Source organism: Anabas testudineus, chromosome 24 (assembly GCF_900324465.2).
Source record: "Anabas testudineus chromosome 24, fAnaTes1.2, whole genome shotgun sequence".
NCBI classification, from domain to species: Eukaryota; Metazoa; Chordata; class Actinopteri; order Anabantiformes; family Anabantidae; genus Anabas; species Anabas testudineus.
This window is the reverse complement of record NC_046632.1, coordinates 14,115,890-14,131,635: the sequence shown is the minus strand read 5'-3', so window position 1 is coordinate 14,131,635 and position 15,746 is coordinate 14,115,890. Positions and strand designations below refer to the sequence as shown.

The window sequence follows — 15,746 nt, the reverse complement described above, 5'->3', positions numbered from 1 at the left end:
TGTGGGCTTTTGGTCATAAACAGCAAAATCCCCTCCACAGAATTGAGCATTTTAATCAAATGCAGCTATATTACTCAAAAGGAGATTTGTGCTATGTGAATGTAATTAATTGAAGTACTAGTCTCTGCACCGTGAACCTCAGCACTCAAAGAAACAAAGCCTGTAGATGCAAACCAAAGGTATTTAGAGTACTTGTAGAGCTATAGGCTGATCCGGATCCACTGAAACCTAAGATAGGACTGAAGCTGCAGCTGACAGGTTGTTCACACCAGATTTACACCAGCCGTTTGTTCCTGTGAGAGAAACCCAAGGAGCCATGGAAATGTCTCAGATTAATACTTTAAGCTGTAGTTTTTCCACAGTTTCTTTAACATATTCTTGGCCAAGTCAGTATAAATAAGAAATACTGCAGGGACAAAGCATGAGGGTAAAGCAAAGAAATAAACAGAGAACAGACAGATGTTGCTCCAGAGCTGCATGTATTGAAGTTAGAGCCTTTATTCCCAGACAGAGCTGAGCCTTTGGCTTGTTCCTCAGATCTTTTCCCTTCCTATTGTGCTCTGAAGCAGCCTATGAACTATTTGCCATAGTGAGCAACAAGGGACTTGGAGTCATGGCCATCAACACTAAACATATGCCTTCTTTTAACCTGCAACTGAGCTCTGATCAGGCCCAATCTTTATTATATTCAACAGAACAGAGCCCAGCCGCCTGTCTGTGATTACTGTCACCAGCTGATCAGTAGGAATCAAAAATTCTCAGGAGCTTTAGTTTTGTCTGTGTATGTGATTCTGAGATATTTTAAAGGAAAAATCATGGTTTTGACTGTGCAAATTTGTTGTATGCCAGATCTGACAGATTGTTTTGTAAAGAAAAGGGAAAAAATGTGTGGGTTTGTCTGTGTGTGTGTCTCTCTAAGTAAAATTATTATGTAAGAAAAAGAACATTGTGTTTTAGCCTTGTGTTTGTGTGGGTATGTAAGGTAATTATGACTTATTGGTTAATGAAAACAAAGTTTGGGCCTTAAGCTTTCAGCTCCATCACCAGAAATAAGGACCCATTCCCTGCACCCACACATCTCTTCCTACCTTAAACCACAATGTTACATTGAAGATTCATATTAATTTAAATCAGCAATTAAAATTTGAATGACTGTATGTAACCACACTGGATCTTTGTGAACCTGTGAGGCTGCACCTGCATGAAAGTGACCCATGTCGTACAGGAGCTACATACTGCACAGTAAACACAGCAGCAGTATGCAGTTCATACTCTTTAATACAATATAATCTTGCCTCTTAATGTAGCCTGCACAATAACTCACTGATGGACAGTCTATCAAAACGCATTCATTTCCAAGAGTTAATTTAGTTCTGACAGACATCAACGCGGTCCCCAAAAAGCTTTGGAAAGAGTCCTGACATTCCCCTCGAGTTTCCATCTTTCTTTTCTTCTGCTGCTGCTATTTCATGTTGAATCCTTGAAGTGTTAGGTAAGATTTTGAGTGCTGTTCAAGAGACACCCACATACCCGTCCCTATTCGCTCTGACAGTGCAGCAGGAGAGCAGTAAATTGTAGGCTAATGGATTTCTCTGACAAACTAAAAATGAAGTCAAAATGGGCACAGTCTCATCTATGAAAGGAAATGCCAATTGCTTTTTCCCTTGCTGCCTTTATTAGATTTTTTTTCCATTTAAAGTCATGCTTCTCTTTGTACTTTGCACTTTTGCTGTTTAGCACACAGCTCAAACTTCCCAAAGAAAAACTGTAAATGACAATTCGCCAACATTATTTACTCCACCTCAGGCACCCGCAGTTCAAGACATTTTAGGTATGTGATACTGTCTTGTTTTGTTTGTTCTTAGGTTGCAATAATCAAGAAGTAATTTTATTTCGCTGACAGCTACTTTATGAGCTCAAAGCTTTGCTGCCAAAAAACGAATTGTGTTGAAGGCCTGGGTGTAAAATTATAAACATGTTGAATAAATCTTTAATCTCTCTAGAATATCTGAATGTCATCGTCTGCTGTGATGATGAAGATGATGGCAGAGATCATGATAATAAAATGCCCATTTTCAGTTTCATGGGGAAAACATGGGCTAAGCTATTGAATAAACAGTAAAGACATAATATGCTGTAGGCAGACTGGGCTCCCATGGGTGAACAGGGAGAACAGAAAATAATCAGCCGCCTCCTGTGATGATTACTCAGGCTCTGCCAGGTATGGATGTGTCTGGCCTTGAGACATGAGGTCAGCCGTCTTGGTGTCCCTTTCAAGCAGCAATGAAAAGTTGTCTGGATTGATTATTGCCCAGGGAGTGTTTGGCCTCAGTTCACTCTCTGCAGCCTGTGGCCGGTCGGCTCTTTACCAGATAGGAAACGCAATCACAAAGTTTTCATGAGAGCTTTGACCTCTCTCCATTTGTGCCTTATCACTTACAGCTAAATAGTTTACGGTTGACTAAGCAGGGTGAAATTATGCTTTTAGCATTGGTATAGTATGGTGATTTCAGAAATTATATTCTGGGACTCTGGGAAGTATCTACTGTACTTCATCCTCTCATAGCTGTTGAGTCACCAAACCTACTTTTATTTGTACCTACACAATCCTGAAACCTCAGTCGTCAGTAGAAGGTGTCCTTGCAAATCTGTATGTACACTGTAGTGATTTTAATAATTCACCATGTAGGAGGACGACGTTTCTGGAAAATGGGATTTAACAAAACAGCCACAATAGTCTTCATCACATACACTCCCTCTGGTGATTAGCGATGCCCTTCAAGCGGCGAGGACAATGAACAGGACAGTGATACAGTCTTGAAGTAGTTCTCCATGCCAGCACCTGTCTTTCATTAACAAGATGAAAATTCTTTGTGACATACACGAAACATCCAACAAAGAGTTTTAAAGCTCTCCTGAGGAGAAGCTAAAAATACACCTTGACACTTAACAATGGAGGCAACTGTTTGTCCTTGTTGGACTCCAGCAGGGACTAATTTCCAGCGTTGTTTCCAGTGGCAATAAGTGCCCTTTTGCGCTCATCTTCAGAATCTCATTACTGAACTCCTCTGTTTCCAAGAAACCAGACTATCACTTACATGTGTGCATACGTAGCACTAAATTAACTGATATTACTCATATTACCAGAGAAGTGTTTTTTATTTGAAACCCAATGCACTGAAGCCAGCCAAGCCAGGTTTTATGTGGACAATGTAGAAAAATCATATGTGGTGTGACCAAATCAGGCAGAACAGGTAATGGCTAGCTGTTATTCTAGCCGGCAGCACTCATCAGACTATTTTACATCATTAACCTGTTTCTGTCTTTGCCCTCACTGCAGCTGAGCAGCAGCTCTCTTCTCTGAGGGAGCGTTTCTACTCTTCTGAGGAGATATGTGTTAGACTCCTTCCCTTCTCTCTGTTCTTTTGCAGCCTTTCCTTACTAATTGTATAGTCTGTGCTGCAGTAGAACAGATGGAAGCAGGCAGCAAACAAAGAATAATCTTTCATGCCCAAATCCAGGTAATTTTTTTTTGGTCCTGCTGCAGTAGGTGCTGTGTCCCTGAGGTGTTAACTGTATCTGGGGAATCTGAGGCTGTAATCTACTGCTGCTACTGCAGCCGGGTAATATGAGGTTATCCAAAACCACCTCCGTCCAATTATATTTGCAATACTTCTTCTTTACTGAAAATTATTTCATTGTTAGGTGTGGAGATCATAGATATAGAGCTGGTTCCCAGTTTGACTGGTAGTGTTATAGCATGCTTACATATTGTTATACACATATGTGAGGTATGTGTATAACAATATGTAAGCATGCTATAACACTACGGTAAAAGTCATCATATGTCCTGTATTTGTATTCAAAGTGGAAGGTGTTCCCTCATCAAGGTTGTTTTGGGGTCACAAACACCATCAGGCAGACTTTAAGAACATTTTTTTTTACCTCAGTCTGCACTTTAGATGGATTAGTGTTGCTCACTATGATGGATTACTACATTTCTCATTGTGTGTTTCTGCCTGTGTCGGACACCTTCGCTCACAGTCCAGTAGTTTTTGATCTTGTCAAAGTCAAAATGAGAGTAAAAGAAATGATAATTATTCTGTTCTAGAAGAGAGAATAGTTCATTATGTAGAATGGTGGCAGTGACTCATAAATTTAAACTTTAATTTCACCAAAAGGAAACTGTGGTTATCTCTCAGCGGTGCTTTATGTTTTTTCCATAAGGTTTTTCCTGCATGTTTTATTATGAGTTAAACTTCATACGCACTATGTGTGAGCATGCACTTTAGATTAGAGATGTAATGAAGCATAAGGCTAAATGTCAGAACAGATAGACGCCATCACGGATGTAAGATATTAAAAGCAGTGAAGAATAAGAAGGAAATGCGAATATGCATATTACTTTATGTGCCTTTACACTAGCAACTAGGATGTAGAGGGCTGATAATGTTAGTCAGTTGTTTCACCCCTTTGGTCCCACATCTCTTTTTATGAATCACCGTGAGATGTATTATTTGTGGTCTACAAAAAATGAGCTGCTAATGTGACTGTAGATTCTGAGAGTCATGTTTTTCAGTTCCAACTCTAATATTGAAGTAATGTGTCTGACTACTTCCAACTAGGAGCAGCCCGGTTCTGCAAAACATGGTGGCATTTTATCAACAATGCTATTGTATCTAGTTAAATGTGAACAGTAGCCAAGGGTGACTACATTAGAAGTACTCTCATGTTTTTGGTTGAAGCAGAAACAATACAATTAGTTTTAGACACTCAAACCAGATTACTTTTTTTCATTTTGTGGCCCAGAACCCTGACCAGTCCCATAAATTACTCCAGGGTGGTATCGGCTGTCAGGCAAAGCAGCACCAGCAGTCAGCTGTGGCAAAGCCATCCTGTTGTCATTACACTTCCATTAACAGTCACATCAGCCTGCTGCCAGACGCACTGGCCTGAAACCAGTAAGACTCATCACCACTGTCACAGGGCTATCGTATCTGACCTTCACACATAAACTCGTACACTCTTCAGGCAGACGGTTCCACCATCTCCGCCATGAGTCATTACACCCACTCTGGGTGAATGGCAATTCATTTGGTGTGTGTGTGTGTTAATATACATTTTTGAACAAAGTCAGTACATTTAATAATTTTGATGAAACTAATTTGACCTTTACTCAGTTGGCATAATAATCTCCTTACGGACTCAAAAAAAGATATGAATAACCTGCATGAAATGTTAGATTTAATGTAGTATTAGAAGAGGCTTCTTAGTGTAATCTTACTCACATTAATGTTCTTGAACTGCACGTGCCCAGATTTTAATAAAAAGTTTCCAGAACAATAAAAGATTTAATATCTGAACCTTATAACTTCAACAAAAGATTAACAGAAAGCTCAGAGAATATATAGATTTATTACAAAAGACACAGATTATTTAAAATAAAAATATTTAAAATACATCGAAATGCAGGATAGAACCAGAACATATCCACTTACGATCCACACTCTACACTGGAAACATATAGATATAGATATAGATATTATTATGAGTAAGTATCATAAAATCAGGCATTAGCTCAGTTGTTGACACGAGTAGTAGTTTTATTTATCAGTAGGAAACAACTTTAGATAAGTCAAGTGCCTCGAGTTAAGCATTTATTTATTTATTTACACGTTAAAGCAATTCTCACATGCTCATATGTGAGTTGAAAGACTTCATACTTTATGCAACTGTGCATATTGTCCATGACGGCGTTCCAACGCAGACCAACTTACCTAAATCAGGTCTCATATTAGCGTGAGACAACTACAACTACCGACAACTCCACAGCATCAGGATACATGCATTTTTACTTCACTACATTTATTTATTGCAGAAATTGCTAATTACTTTGCAGATTCAGACAAATATTACAAAATAATATTATAGGGTTATGATGAGCTAAAGTAATTAAAGTTGACGCCACCTTTACCAGCTACAAGCTTTAATACCTTTAGATCCTGGATACTGTTCAGGTCCCAGCTCTCTCATACAACCACAGTCACAGGTTGTCGTACTGTAGGAGCACCCCCAGGTCCTGATGCCAGTGTGTGATGAAATCGCCGTCCCATGCAATGGCTCCAAAATGGCAACAGTAGATTCTAGCCCTAAACGGTCAATAATGCAAGATAACAGTGCAAATTGATTTGGTTGGGAGTGGACGTAAAGACGTTGGGTGTCGGTTTAAATAAAAATTTCGTGGTTGAACAAAAAACTAATATTTGCCTTTCTTTATGCTGCTTTATTTTTTTTTATTTAACTAGGACTGGATTACCAAGTGATTTGGTTTTCACATCTCTGTCTGGGCAGAGTTGGGCGTTAATCACAGTTTTAGAGAGATAATGTTCCTGGGTGGGGCTCCTCTTCCCACTGCTCTAGGTGAAGATCAAACGGTCAGTTTATCACCTTGAAGGTGATCGGCGTCTTAGAACACATCCTTTCCTCCTCCTGTGTACGCTACAACCATTACTGCCGTGACAAGACTGGGTCCCTTTATAGCCACTCTTAATGAGAGCTAGTTTCAGCATTAATTTCTCTGGGCCTCCTAAAGGAACAAATGAAAATGTGGAACGATTATACCTGAACTAAGCCATAATAGTATAATACCATATTACTGGAGTTTCTACATTAAAAAAATCACCTGCTTCCCAATTCAATATTGAATTTATTTTTAGTGAGACATAAAGTGCTGGGAGAGTTGGTTGAGAAACGTCACAGTGAATTGAAATACAGCGTACTGGCCAACTGGGGTCTGTGGATAATGAGTCTCCTCAGACATGATTCGTCAGATTGGAAAACGGCTCTGAGATGAGCGTGCAGTATGAAAAATGAATGCATGACATTGACCTAAAATGCAGATTGAAGTTCTTTGAATCTATTTAAACCCAGATATTGACTAAAAAACAACACTGGCTACAATCACGAGCACCACACACACTTTGATGGCATCTTCTTTCTAATAATATCTTTACATAATTATACATTTCCTTTTATTTTTTATTATTTTGCTTATCCAGAGGTTAGTTTAAATTATAGCACAACATCTCAGAAGCTGGAAAGGATTGAGCTCATATAATGAGTGGTTGTCAGCACCGTTGAACTTATACCTGGAACAGGATTTGTGTAAGACTGCATTTCTTTTCACAGCTTTAATGGTAGTGTTGTGTAGCTACAGAATAACATACATTTATACAGAATGTGTCTGACATTTTAGAAAAAAATGGCATCTGTTTTGGTGCAAGTTCTCCGATCCCCTTTCTCTTCTACTGGCACTTCCTTGTCAGTATGCAAGTCCCACTTAAAGCATATGTGAGGAACATGTTGCAATCAGCGTGTTACACTCGAAGCATCTTGTGAAGGTAATACAGTGTGAAGATGTATTTAATCAGCCTGTGATCTCCTCCAACTAGTCTAGTCACATGCGTTATCACCCAGAAAACTGATTATATTTGAGCTCAGTGTTGCAGGAATGTAAAATGTGACCGTTAACACGTGTAGCCTGCTCAATTAAAATAATACTGCTGGTTAAAACGTTTATTTAGTCTCTGTCTCAATGCTGTTCCTGTTGCTACGGTCTTCAAAGATCTGCCTAGAGTATTTCATTGGTGACGTTTCAGTATTTGTATGTTCATAATTTATTGTATTTTGGTGCTCAAACATTAACTGAATCGTTAATCTTAAGGAAATTAGGAGTCTATTTGTACCATTCCATCTGTAGTTAATAGAACCGTACAAGGATATCAAGCCATTTGTAGTTAAACTGTCAGAGCCCTGGTCAAATAAATGGCCAGAATATTCAACCCCCAGATTGTTGAATGCCAGTCATCTGTCTACGTGTTCTCCAGTTGGCCTTCAGCCAGCCTGCTATCGATCTGGCAGCATATTAAACTGTCACAGTGGGGAAGGCTCGGAGCTGCATGGTTCAGCAGAGGTAATTTTCTCTCTTTTCTCAAATGTGTTACCCAGGTATCTCTGCGCAGACATCCCCACCCTGCAGCATAGTTGACATTTTCCATCTCAACGGGACGTATACCTGCTTCATAATAACTGCAGTGATGGCCTTGTCAGTCTCCGCTCACACAGATTTCTGTTTTTGCCAAGAAAAGCTAAACGTAGCTTATTGTGGGTCAGGAAATTGTAGGCGGCAAGGGATGTGGTGGCGGTGGTGCTTTTACTAATTTGAACTTAATTGGTGTTTTCTACATGTGTTTGGGTTTGTGTGAGTCCAGCTGTGAGTGGTTGACTCAAGTCTCCACCAGGAGAAACTCTGTTCTTTCACTGAGGAGGAGAGTTGGTGCCGTGTTGAAAGTCCCGGTAACATATAGTAGCAGCAAATAAAGGCTGAGACAACATCCACCTACACTGACGCCTGTTTTGTTGCATTTGTTAAGTTTTGACATAAACTGAAATAAAGTTTTACTTTACCACTTACTTGTAGACATCTCGTACAATATATTACTCACACTGTAATACAATATATAGAACAATAGCGATTGTCCACACCACTAATTTAACTCTGTTAACTCAGATTTAATGTTTAACTATTGAATATAAATTCATTTTACTCATGTTGTGCAGTGTGTGTTGGACAATCATAAAATGTTTTTCACTCCGTGCATTTCATAAATGTTACTACTCACTATTGGATGAAATACTGTATTGTAAAAAAAGGCCTATAATCTTGCATATTAAGGAACCAGTATTTGGTATCTAATAGTATAGAACACTGTGAAATAGATTATTCTGCAACATGCTACATGTGGACTTTTATCTTATTAGAATGATGGATTTATTTTTTTGCTATTTCTACTTGTATGAATACGAATAAACAGACAAAACCTTACTACAATATATGCGAAGGGTATTGTGTTCATCTTTCCTTCCCTATACTCCACTTTCCATGAGCTGCTTCTTTTAGTCTTGCATAAGACTTCAGTGAGTATGGTACCCACTCAGAAAATAAAAAGATTTCAGAGGGACGACGATGATGGGATCTGCATAGCTGGTGAGTGCAAGTGGAAGGGCATGCTGATGCCTGGGGGAACCATTAAACCACAATCAGCAGCATAGTCCTTGTCCTTGCCAGCCCACTACCTGGTCCATGCAAAAATGTGTGGTGATAGCGTTGTAATCAGGCAGCCCGCTGCTCCATGGGGTGTTAAACAGAACAGCTCGCAATAAGTCAGATGAAATCTGCTCCAGCGGGTTTGTGCTAAAAACACAAACAAACAAACACGCACGCACGCACGCACACACACACACACACGATGCAGTATCTGTGTACTTTAAAGTGAAGGAAGAAATATTCAGATCCTCTGAAAACCCTGGGAGAATAAAAAAGTGAAAGTCCTGCATTTCATATTAGAATGACGCAAAAGCATCAGTCACACGAATGAAACTTAAATGTGAGGCTAAATTCACAACATGCCGCCTCAGCACTCGCTCCCAGTCCTGGCCTGGAAACAAAACAACAACCAACAAGTCTTAACTATCATATTGAGACCATAGTCAGACAGACAGTGTGCTGTGTTAAAAAAGGCAGAGCCCTTATTTACCTGAAAGTGATAACTAAAGTGCTGCAGCTCATGAAAAAGCTGCATGTTTTCTAGCTTAACTTAACCAATTATTACATCTGATGTAATCAAGAATTAGTGCTGTGGTTGTACGTCCATTTTTGCATTTATAATTCTTTTTTGCAAAGGTTTTGTTCCTTCACTAGTTTAATTTATCTTTAAATACACTCTGTATTTCGCCAGTGGTCATGTGCTGTCCCCTCACAAATCTACACCCACACTGTATAAAAACAACTTTAAAGTCAAAGAAGTTGAGACTAGAAAAGTTAAAACTCAGCTGATCACAGGTTTGATGTGATGTTTGACAGCAGAGAGCTGTTTGTCTTTGTCTTCGAGGATATTCAGTATTCTTCATAAGAGCAAAATGTGGTTTACACCTGTAGTACAGCATGTTGACATTTAACAGGTCACTCATGTAACTTCAAAAACGACAAAACTAATACCACAGGGTGTCACTTCTGATGCCATTTAGTTTTCCAGTGTGAGTTTCTTCCTTTGTAAACGTCAGTGAATATTACTGATGACGTTTTCTGGGTTTAAAATGATTGTATTTTCATCACATAGACGGTCAACTGTGATCACTCTCTCTGTGGTATTGGGGTCGATGGCTGTTGTGACCTGTAATAAACCATTTGTAAAATCAGTATATCGTTTGTGACAGTGGAAGACATTAAAAGTCATTCAAGCAGCTGTCTCCACGCACCATCAAGGTCTTGTTAGAATCGTGTTATCACAGTATATTGATTGTGATGTGTAGCCTGAAGCTGCCTGTGCCCTTGCTCATGGCAGACGGCCAGGATCCGTTTCTTTCAACAACACCGAGGAAGAGGGTGACAGCAGTATGATGGCTAGAGAGGTAAAAGCTGCAGGCTTGTCAGTTTCAATCTCAAGATAGGCTCAGAACATAAGGGATGTGAATGAAACATGCTTTTTGTGCTCTATTTTCTTCCTTTATTATTTGCTTATGTACCAGAGAAATGCACTTAGCTGGCAAAAAGCAAGCAAGTGTTCAGTGCTCATACCTCAAAACTAGACTAGACTGGAGAATGAACTTATTCAGATTCTTTAGATAAAAAGTATGCAGCTAGAGGCAGGAGATGGTAATCTTAGCTTAGTGTAAAAGTCTGACACAAAAAGAAATGTCAAGGTTAGTTCTGGTTTCACAGGGACTGAAGGCAGCGTGAGTGTCTTAGGTGCAGTGAGGTGAAACACACACCCAGCAAATATTGACATACAGTAAGTTCCTGGATAACCACAGGATGTTGTGTTTGTGATGCTTTATTTGTGAGCTTCAGAGGAGCTGTGACAGTAGGTGGATTAGTAAAACTGCTGTTTCCAGTTCTCATGTCATGACGACGACGTTTCCATAATTTAACTTTAAAATAACTTCACCTGGGTGACTGAGACCCTTCGTAGACAGTGATGAGCCACACAAATTTCGTAATTAAGTTTTACGGATTAATGAGACCAAGATTAACCTCCTACCACTGTGATGGAAAGGCCAAAGTGTGGGAGAAGAAATAATTTGCTCATGATCCAAGCTCGTCTGTGATAGTAGGGTCATGGTTTGAGCTTGCCTGTCTTCTTCTGGAACAGGTTCGCTAATCTTTATTGATGCAATAATTTACGACGATAGCAGCATGAATTCAGAGGTGCACAGGAACATTTTGTCTGCTCATTTACAGACAAACGCATCACTCGATCTAATAGGATCTTTTAAGATATCCTGCATGTTCAGTATAGTATGTTCAACCTATTCAAAGAAATGTGCTGGGTCTTAAAGAAAACGGATGCAGCCAAATCTCTCTCCCCTTCTGTGTCTATTCTGGATATGATTTGGGGTTTATTTATAGCTTCTGAATTGTGTGGTAGTTGTGCGATAGCTGTCTCCAAAGCGACCAACTTCTCACTTCCCACTCTCTGAAGCATAAAAAAAAAAAGCATCTGCAAAAAGTGTGCAGTTGTGAGAATAGACCCAAAGGTTCTGGTAAACTTCATTTTTGTTTTTATTATATCATTTAACACGCCTTGTTGCTCACTGATGTAAATGTTTACTAGTTTCCAAGATGTGCTCATGGCACAGCACACAAACACTTCAACATATCATGGACAAATGAATAGCACACAAGCACGCAGGCAGACTTTTTGAAAGGATGCAGCTTGCATAAGTGTGGTCTTCACAAGTTCAGGGGAAGTGACTTGCATCATATTTCCTAAATGAGATGGAAATAATCCACCACAGTATCAGACAAGCATCTTAGGAGTTTGGGATAATCTGCACTACAAAGGATGCAGTGGTTCAAGGAAAATATTTGATCTTCAAATGCAGATGTTAAGGAGGCCCCATGTGTTGTAACAAAGTGCAGAGTAGAAAGTGGAAGATTAAAACTAATATGATGATGGTTTATTGCTATTAATACTTCAAGCATATCACATTTAAAAAGCCTTTGTCAGTCAGCTCTCGGTTTGATCAGACTGTCTCTCCCCTTTCCTTTCTCTCTCTCTCTCTCCGTCTTCCTTTTTGTCCTCTTTGCCTCGTCATCATCTTCTGCAGATTGAAGACATCATCACTCACATCCAGGATGAGACAGAGGGCGTACCCATCAGAACTGTCAAAAGCTTCATGACCAAAATTCCCAGTGTTGTCACAGGTAAGGAAAGAGGGCAGAAAGACGTGCCAAAGACTGACAGTGGCAGGCACAGCACTGCACAAACATTAGCTGGAAGGGCATCACTGAAACCGAGTACCTGGTGAAAAGGAAAAGAAAATAATGTCAAATGCTGAAAAGCCCTATGCTGAGTCCATTCTTTATCAGTTGCTGCTGTAGCTTAGACATTGTAAACTTTACCATAACAAAGTTCAACAACCAGCAGATACCGTGCTCTGTTTTAAATTTCTCACATCCTGTGGGAAAGCCCTATAGTGATGGTGAATCATGAGAGCAGCTTGCAGACTAGTGAGTATCCTGAAAACACACAAGTGCACTAGCTGCGTCTCACTGTGGCTGTGTCAAGGCTGCTGCTCTGTTTCTTGTGCAACGGATCACAGGAGAATGGCTGAATAGCTGGAGGGAAGGTGGGAGGACAACATACGATTAAATGTTTGGAAAAGAAAGTGTGAGAGTGCGGAGACGGGATGAGTAATGTTGTCCTCCTACTGTCAAGGTGCCCCTGAGTAAGGCAGTCAACCCCCGATTGCTTCGGTGGAGCCTGGACTGTAGGTGTGTGAAACCGGCGTTAATGTGAATCACTGGGGAAACATTCAAACTTAGTAAATAAACATTTAGAAGAGAAAGATAAAAACATTATTAGCCAGTTTAACCTGACAGCTTGGATGGATGTTAGCCAGCTTGTCTGCTGGGCTGTAGTCGCTTCAATTGATAACCTAAATCACTTTAACAGGTTGGGAGGGGGTGGGAGGCAGTGGGAGGCTCTGGCACACCCTAAACAAATAATGGAAACAAAGAAAAGCTATTAACATTCTTCTTTTGTTTTCAGTCCTCGCACTTATGGAAAATGCATTACCCCAATATGCCATAAGCAGAGCGTATCAATAAAGACAATTACTACAGCGGTGGATGGATGAGTGCAGCAGCAGCAGCAGCAGCAGCAGCTCGTGTGTGCAGCTGAGTGCCGAAGGCCGAGGAAGTAATGAATGATGGGGAATTAAACTCTGTCTCCTTTGGGACTGAAAGAAAACAGAGAGGAAGCACAGATGAGATGATACTTTCTCCAGTGCAGAAAGATGAGGAGGTTTATACATAAAATAATCTCTCGAGCGGCAGAATCAGGAGATTTTTAAGATTCAGATCTATATTACATATTCAGATTAAAGACTTTTACTTGTTAATTTCAAATTTTAAAAAAGCAGTTTATGCGAGAAAAACATACATTGGAATTAAAAATGAATTGGTTTAAAGGCGGTGAAGTTGCCTTCGATGGCACATGTGACTTCTTGGCTTTTCTTTCTCCATCATCTCTACTTTTATTTAGGTCCCATCGCTCCTACTGTTTCTAACTCATTCGTCTCCTTGTTTCATCTGATTCAGGTGCAGAGATTGTCCAGTGGCTGATGAAGAACCTGTCCATCGAGGATCCAGGTACAATTTAATAAATGATAGCACACTGTACTTAAAAAGAAAATAGGTTTACAGTTAACAGTGATTAACACCTCTGCAGAGTGGACTTAAACTTTATCAAAACATATTTTCACACGTCGATGCTGCGAGATACAGTGCATTAACAACAAGGACTGAGCGAGAAAACAGGAAAACAAACACAAAGAGTGGCTAATCTTTGATATGGATGTGCTGTTTTGTCAGCCTGACCCAAGGCACGGTGGTGGGAGAACAGTGGTTATTGTTGGTACAAAAGCCCACGGCCAGGACACTGAGTCACTCATTGAGTCATCCGTGTACATCCAAGATACGTCAGGGCCGAATCCTTCAAGAAAGCTTCAAGAGGCATCACAGTTTACTTTGTGGGCAAAACTGTTAATGGTAACATTTCGAGGAGGGAACATGTGATCTTCAGTGTGAAATGATCGTATCTTGTATCTGTACTCCTTGTTCTGATGCGTTCACAGCTGAAGCCATGCACATTGGGAGTCTAATCGCAGCTCAGGGGTACTTCTTCCCAATCTCGGACCACGTCCTCTCCCTCAAAGACGACGGCACTTTCTACCGCTTTCAGGTGAGCTGGACTCCAGATGGTGAATGTGTAGATTCAGCAATCAGCCCAAAGAAAGACAGGAAGGAAAACTGAAGCACCACCAACATATAAGCTAGAAGATCTATTGTATAAAATACGTCTTTGCACTTAATCATGTTCCTCTCGGCTGTTCCATCATTTTGGTCTCATCACTGTTGTAGTTGTAGTTGTAAGACGTTGTAAGTTTTGGGGCCCACAGTTCTACGTGTTCTATTAATAGATTTCAGTTTGTTCTCCAATTATTGCAAATTGTCTTTTGCCTTTTTTAACAGACCAAAGCTCAAACTAAGACCTCCTTCATCCTGCATTAGTCTGAAAGATGATGCCCAGTTCACTAAAGGTTATACAGACTGTGGGGGTGCTAACTTTGATAAGGACCCCACACAGCAGTTGTAAAGTACATGTTCTATTATGGAACAATCCTACAAAGGCCTCGTCTTGTCTACAGCTTCTTTAGTACTATGTTGGGATCCTGTGACCCGATTAAAAATGAATAGTGATCTGTTAAAATATTCAGAAAGCAGATCTGGGTTTGGGCTGAGTAGGCAGCTACCAAGAGGCTGACAGAGAGACTCAGTATAGTAGAGTAGTACACCACGTTAGAATTACTTAGGAGACACCAAGGGACTAAGAAGAATGCCAAGTGTCCGCGACATTTCACTCCTCCTTCACAGTTCACAGATAAGACTGAAGTCACAGATTAATTATGCGTCACCGTTTCTATCCTGAAATTCCTAATTAAAAAAGAGGAAACTATGTTTTCAAATTCCTCAGTGGGGAGTGGTGGTGAGGCGTGTGGCCAGATTAGAATGATCTCTGTCGCATCTTATTCCTTCCTGTGCACCCAGTTTTGTTGAGGACTCATTCTCCGCCGGAGCAGTTTAATTAAACCAGATGACAGTTTGCATTGTTGTGTTTTAACCTTGGTTTTCTTCCTCCAAAACGAAGTGGAGGATCCGACAAGAGACGGAGGAGGAGGAGGGCTGTTTGCCATAGCAGCAAAGCTTCATAAAGATAATCACTGTTCATTAGCATTTCATTTTCGAGGCAAATTAAGTGTAAGACAAAGAGGAATGCAGAGAAGGAAAAACAAAACACCATGTAATATCCCTCCTCATTGAAACTACAAAAGATGGGTTTTAAAACTGGAGCTATGTCAAATAACATTCCTATCAACATCTGTTCTTTGCCTGCTGGCTTTATTGTTCAGCTTTCCCATTGTTTATCTTGCAGCTTTCATCACTTCTCATTTAATTGTGTTGCTTGCAGCACTCCCACGTCTCTCCAACACCCCAGGACGCCTGTTACGGAGGGGAAAGTTTCAGGAGTCAGCTGTTCTGAATTTGTTCAATCTTGATAATAAAAATATTTTGATTGCTCAGATAGAGATGCGAGGTAATCACGCGCACCGCTGTGTCTCGT

The 15,746-nt window shown here is 40.2% G+C and overlaps 1 protein-coding gene across 2 annotated transcripts in view; it reads left to right on the top strand.

The window, feature by feature from the left end:
* The window catches only part of rgs6 (regulator of G protein signaling 6), a 54,682-nt gene that overhangs the window by 27,481 nt on the left and 11,455 nt on the right, over positions 1-15,746 (top strand). For both annotated transcript variants that reach the window (XM_026340793.1, XM_026340792.1), the window contains exons 3-5: positions 12,169-12,265; positions 13,664-13,714; positions 14,200-14,306. In XM_026340793.1, the coding sequence (XP_026196578.1) occupies positions 12,169-12,265; positions 13,664-13,714; positions 14,200-14,306 (255 nt within the window). The remainder of the gene's footprint in view (positions 1-12,168; positions 12,266-13,663; positions 13,715-14,199; positions 14,307-15,746) is intronic.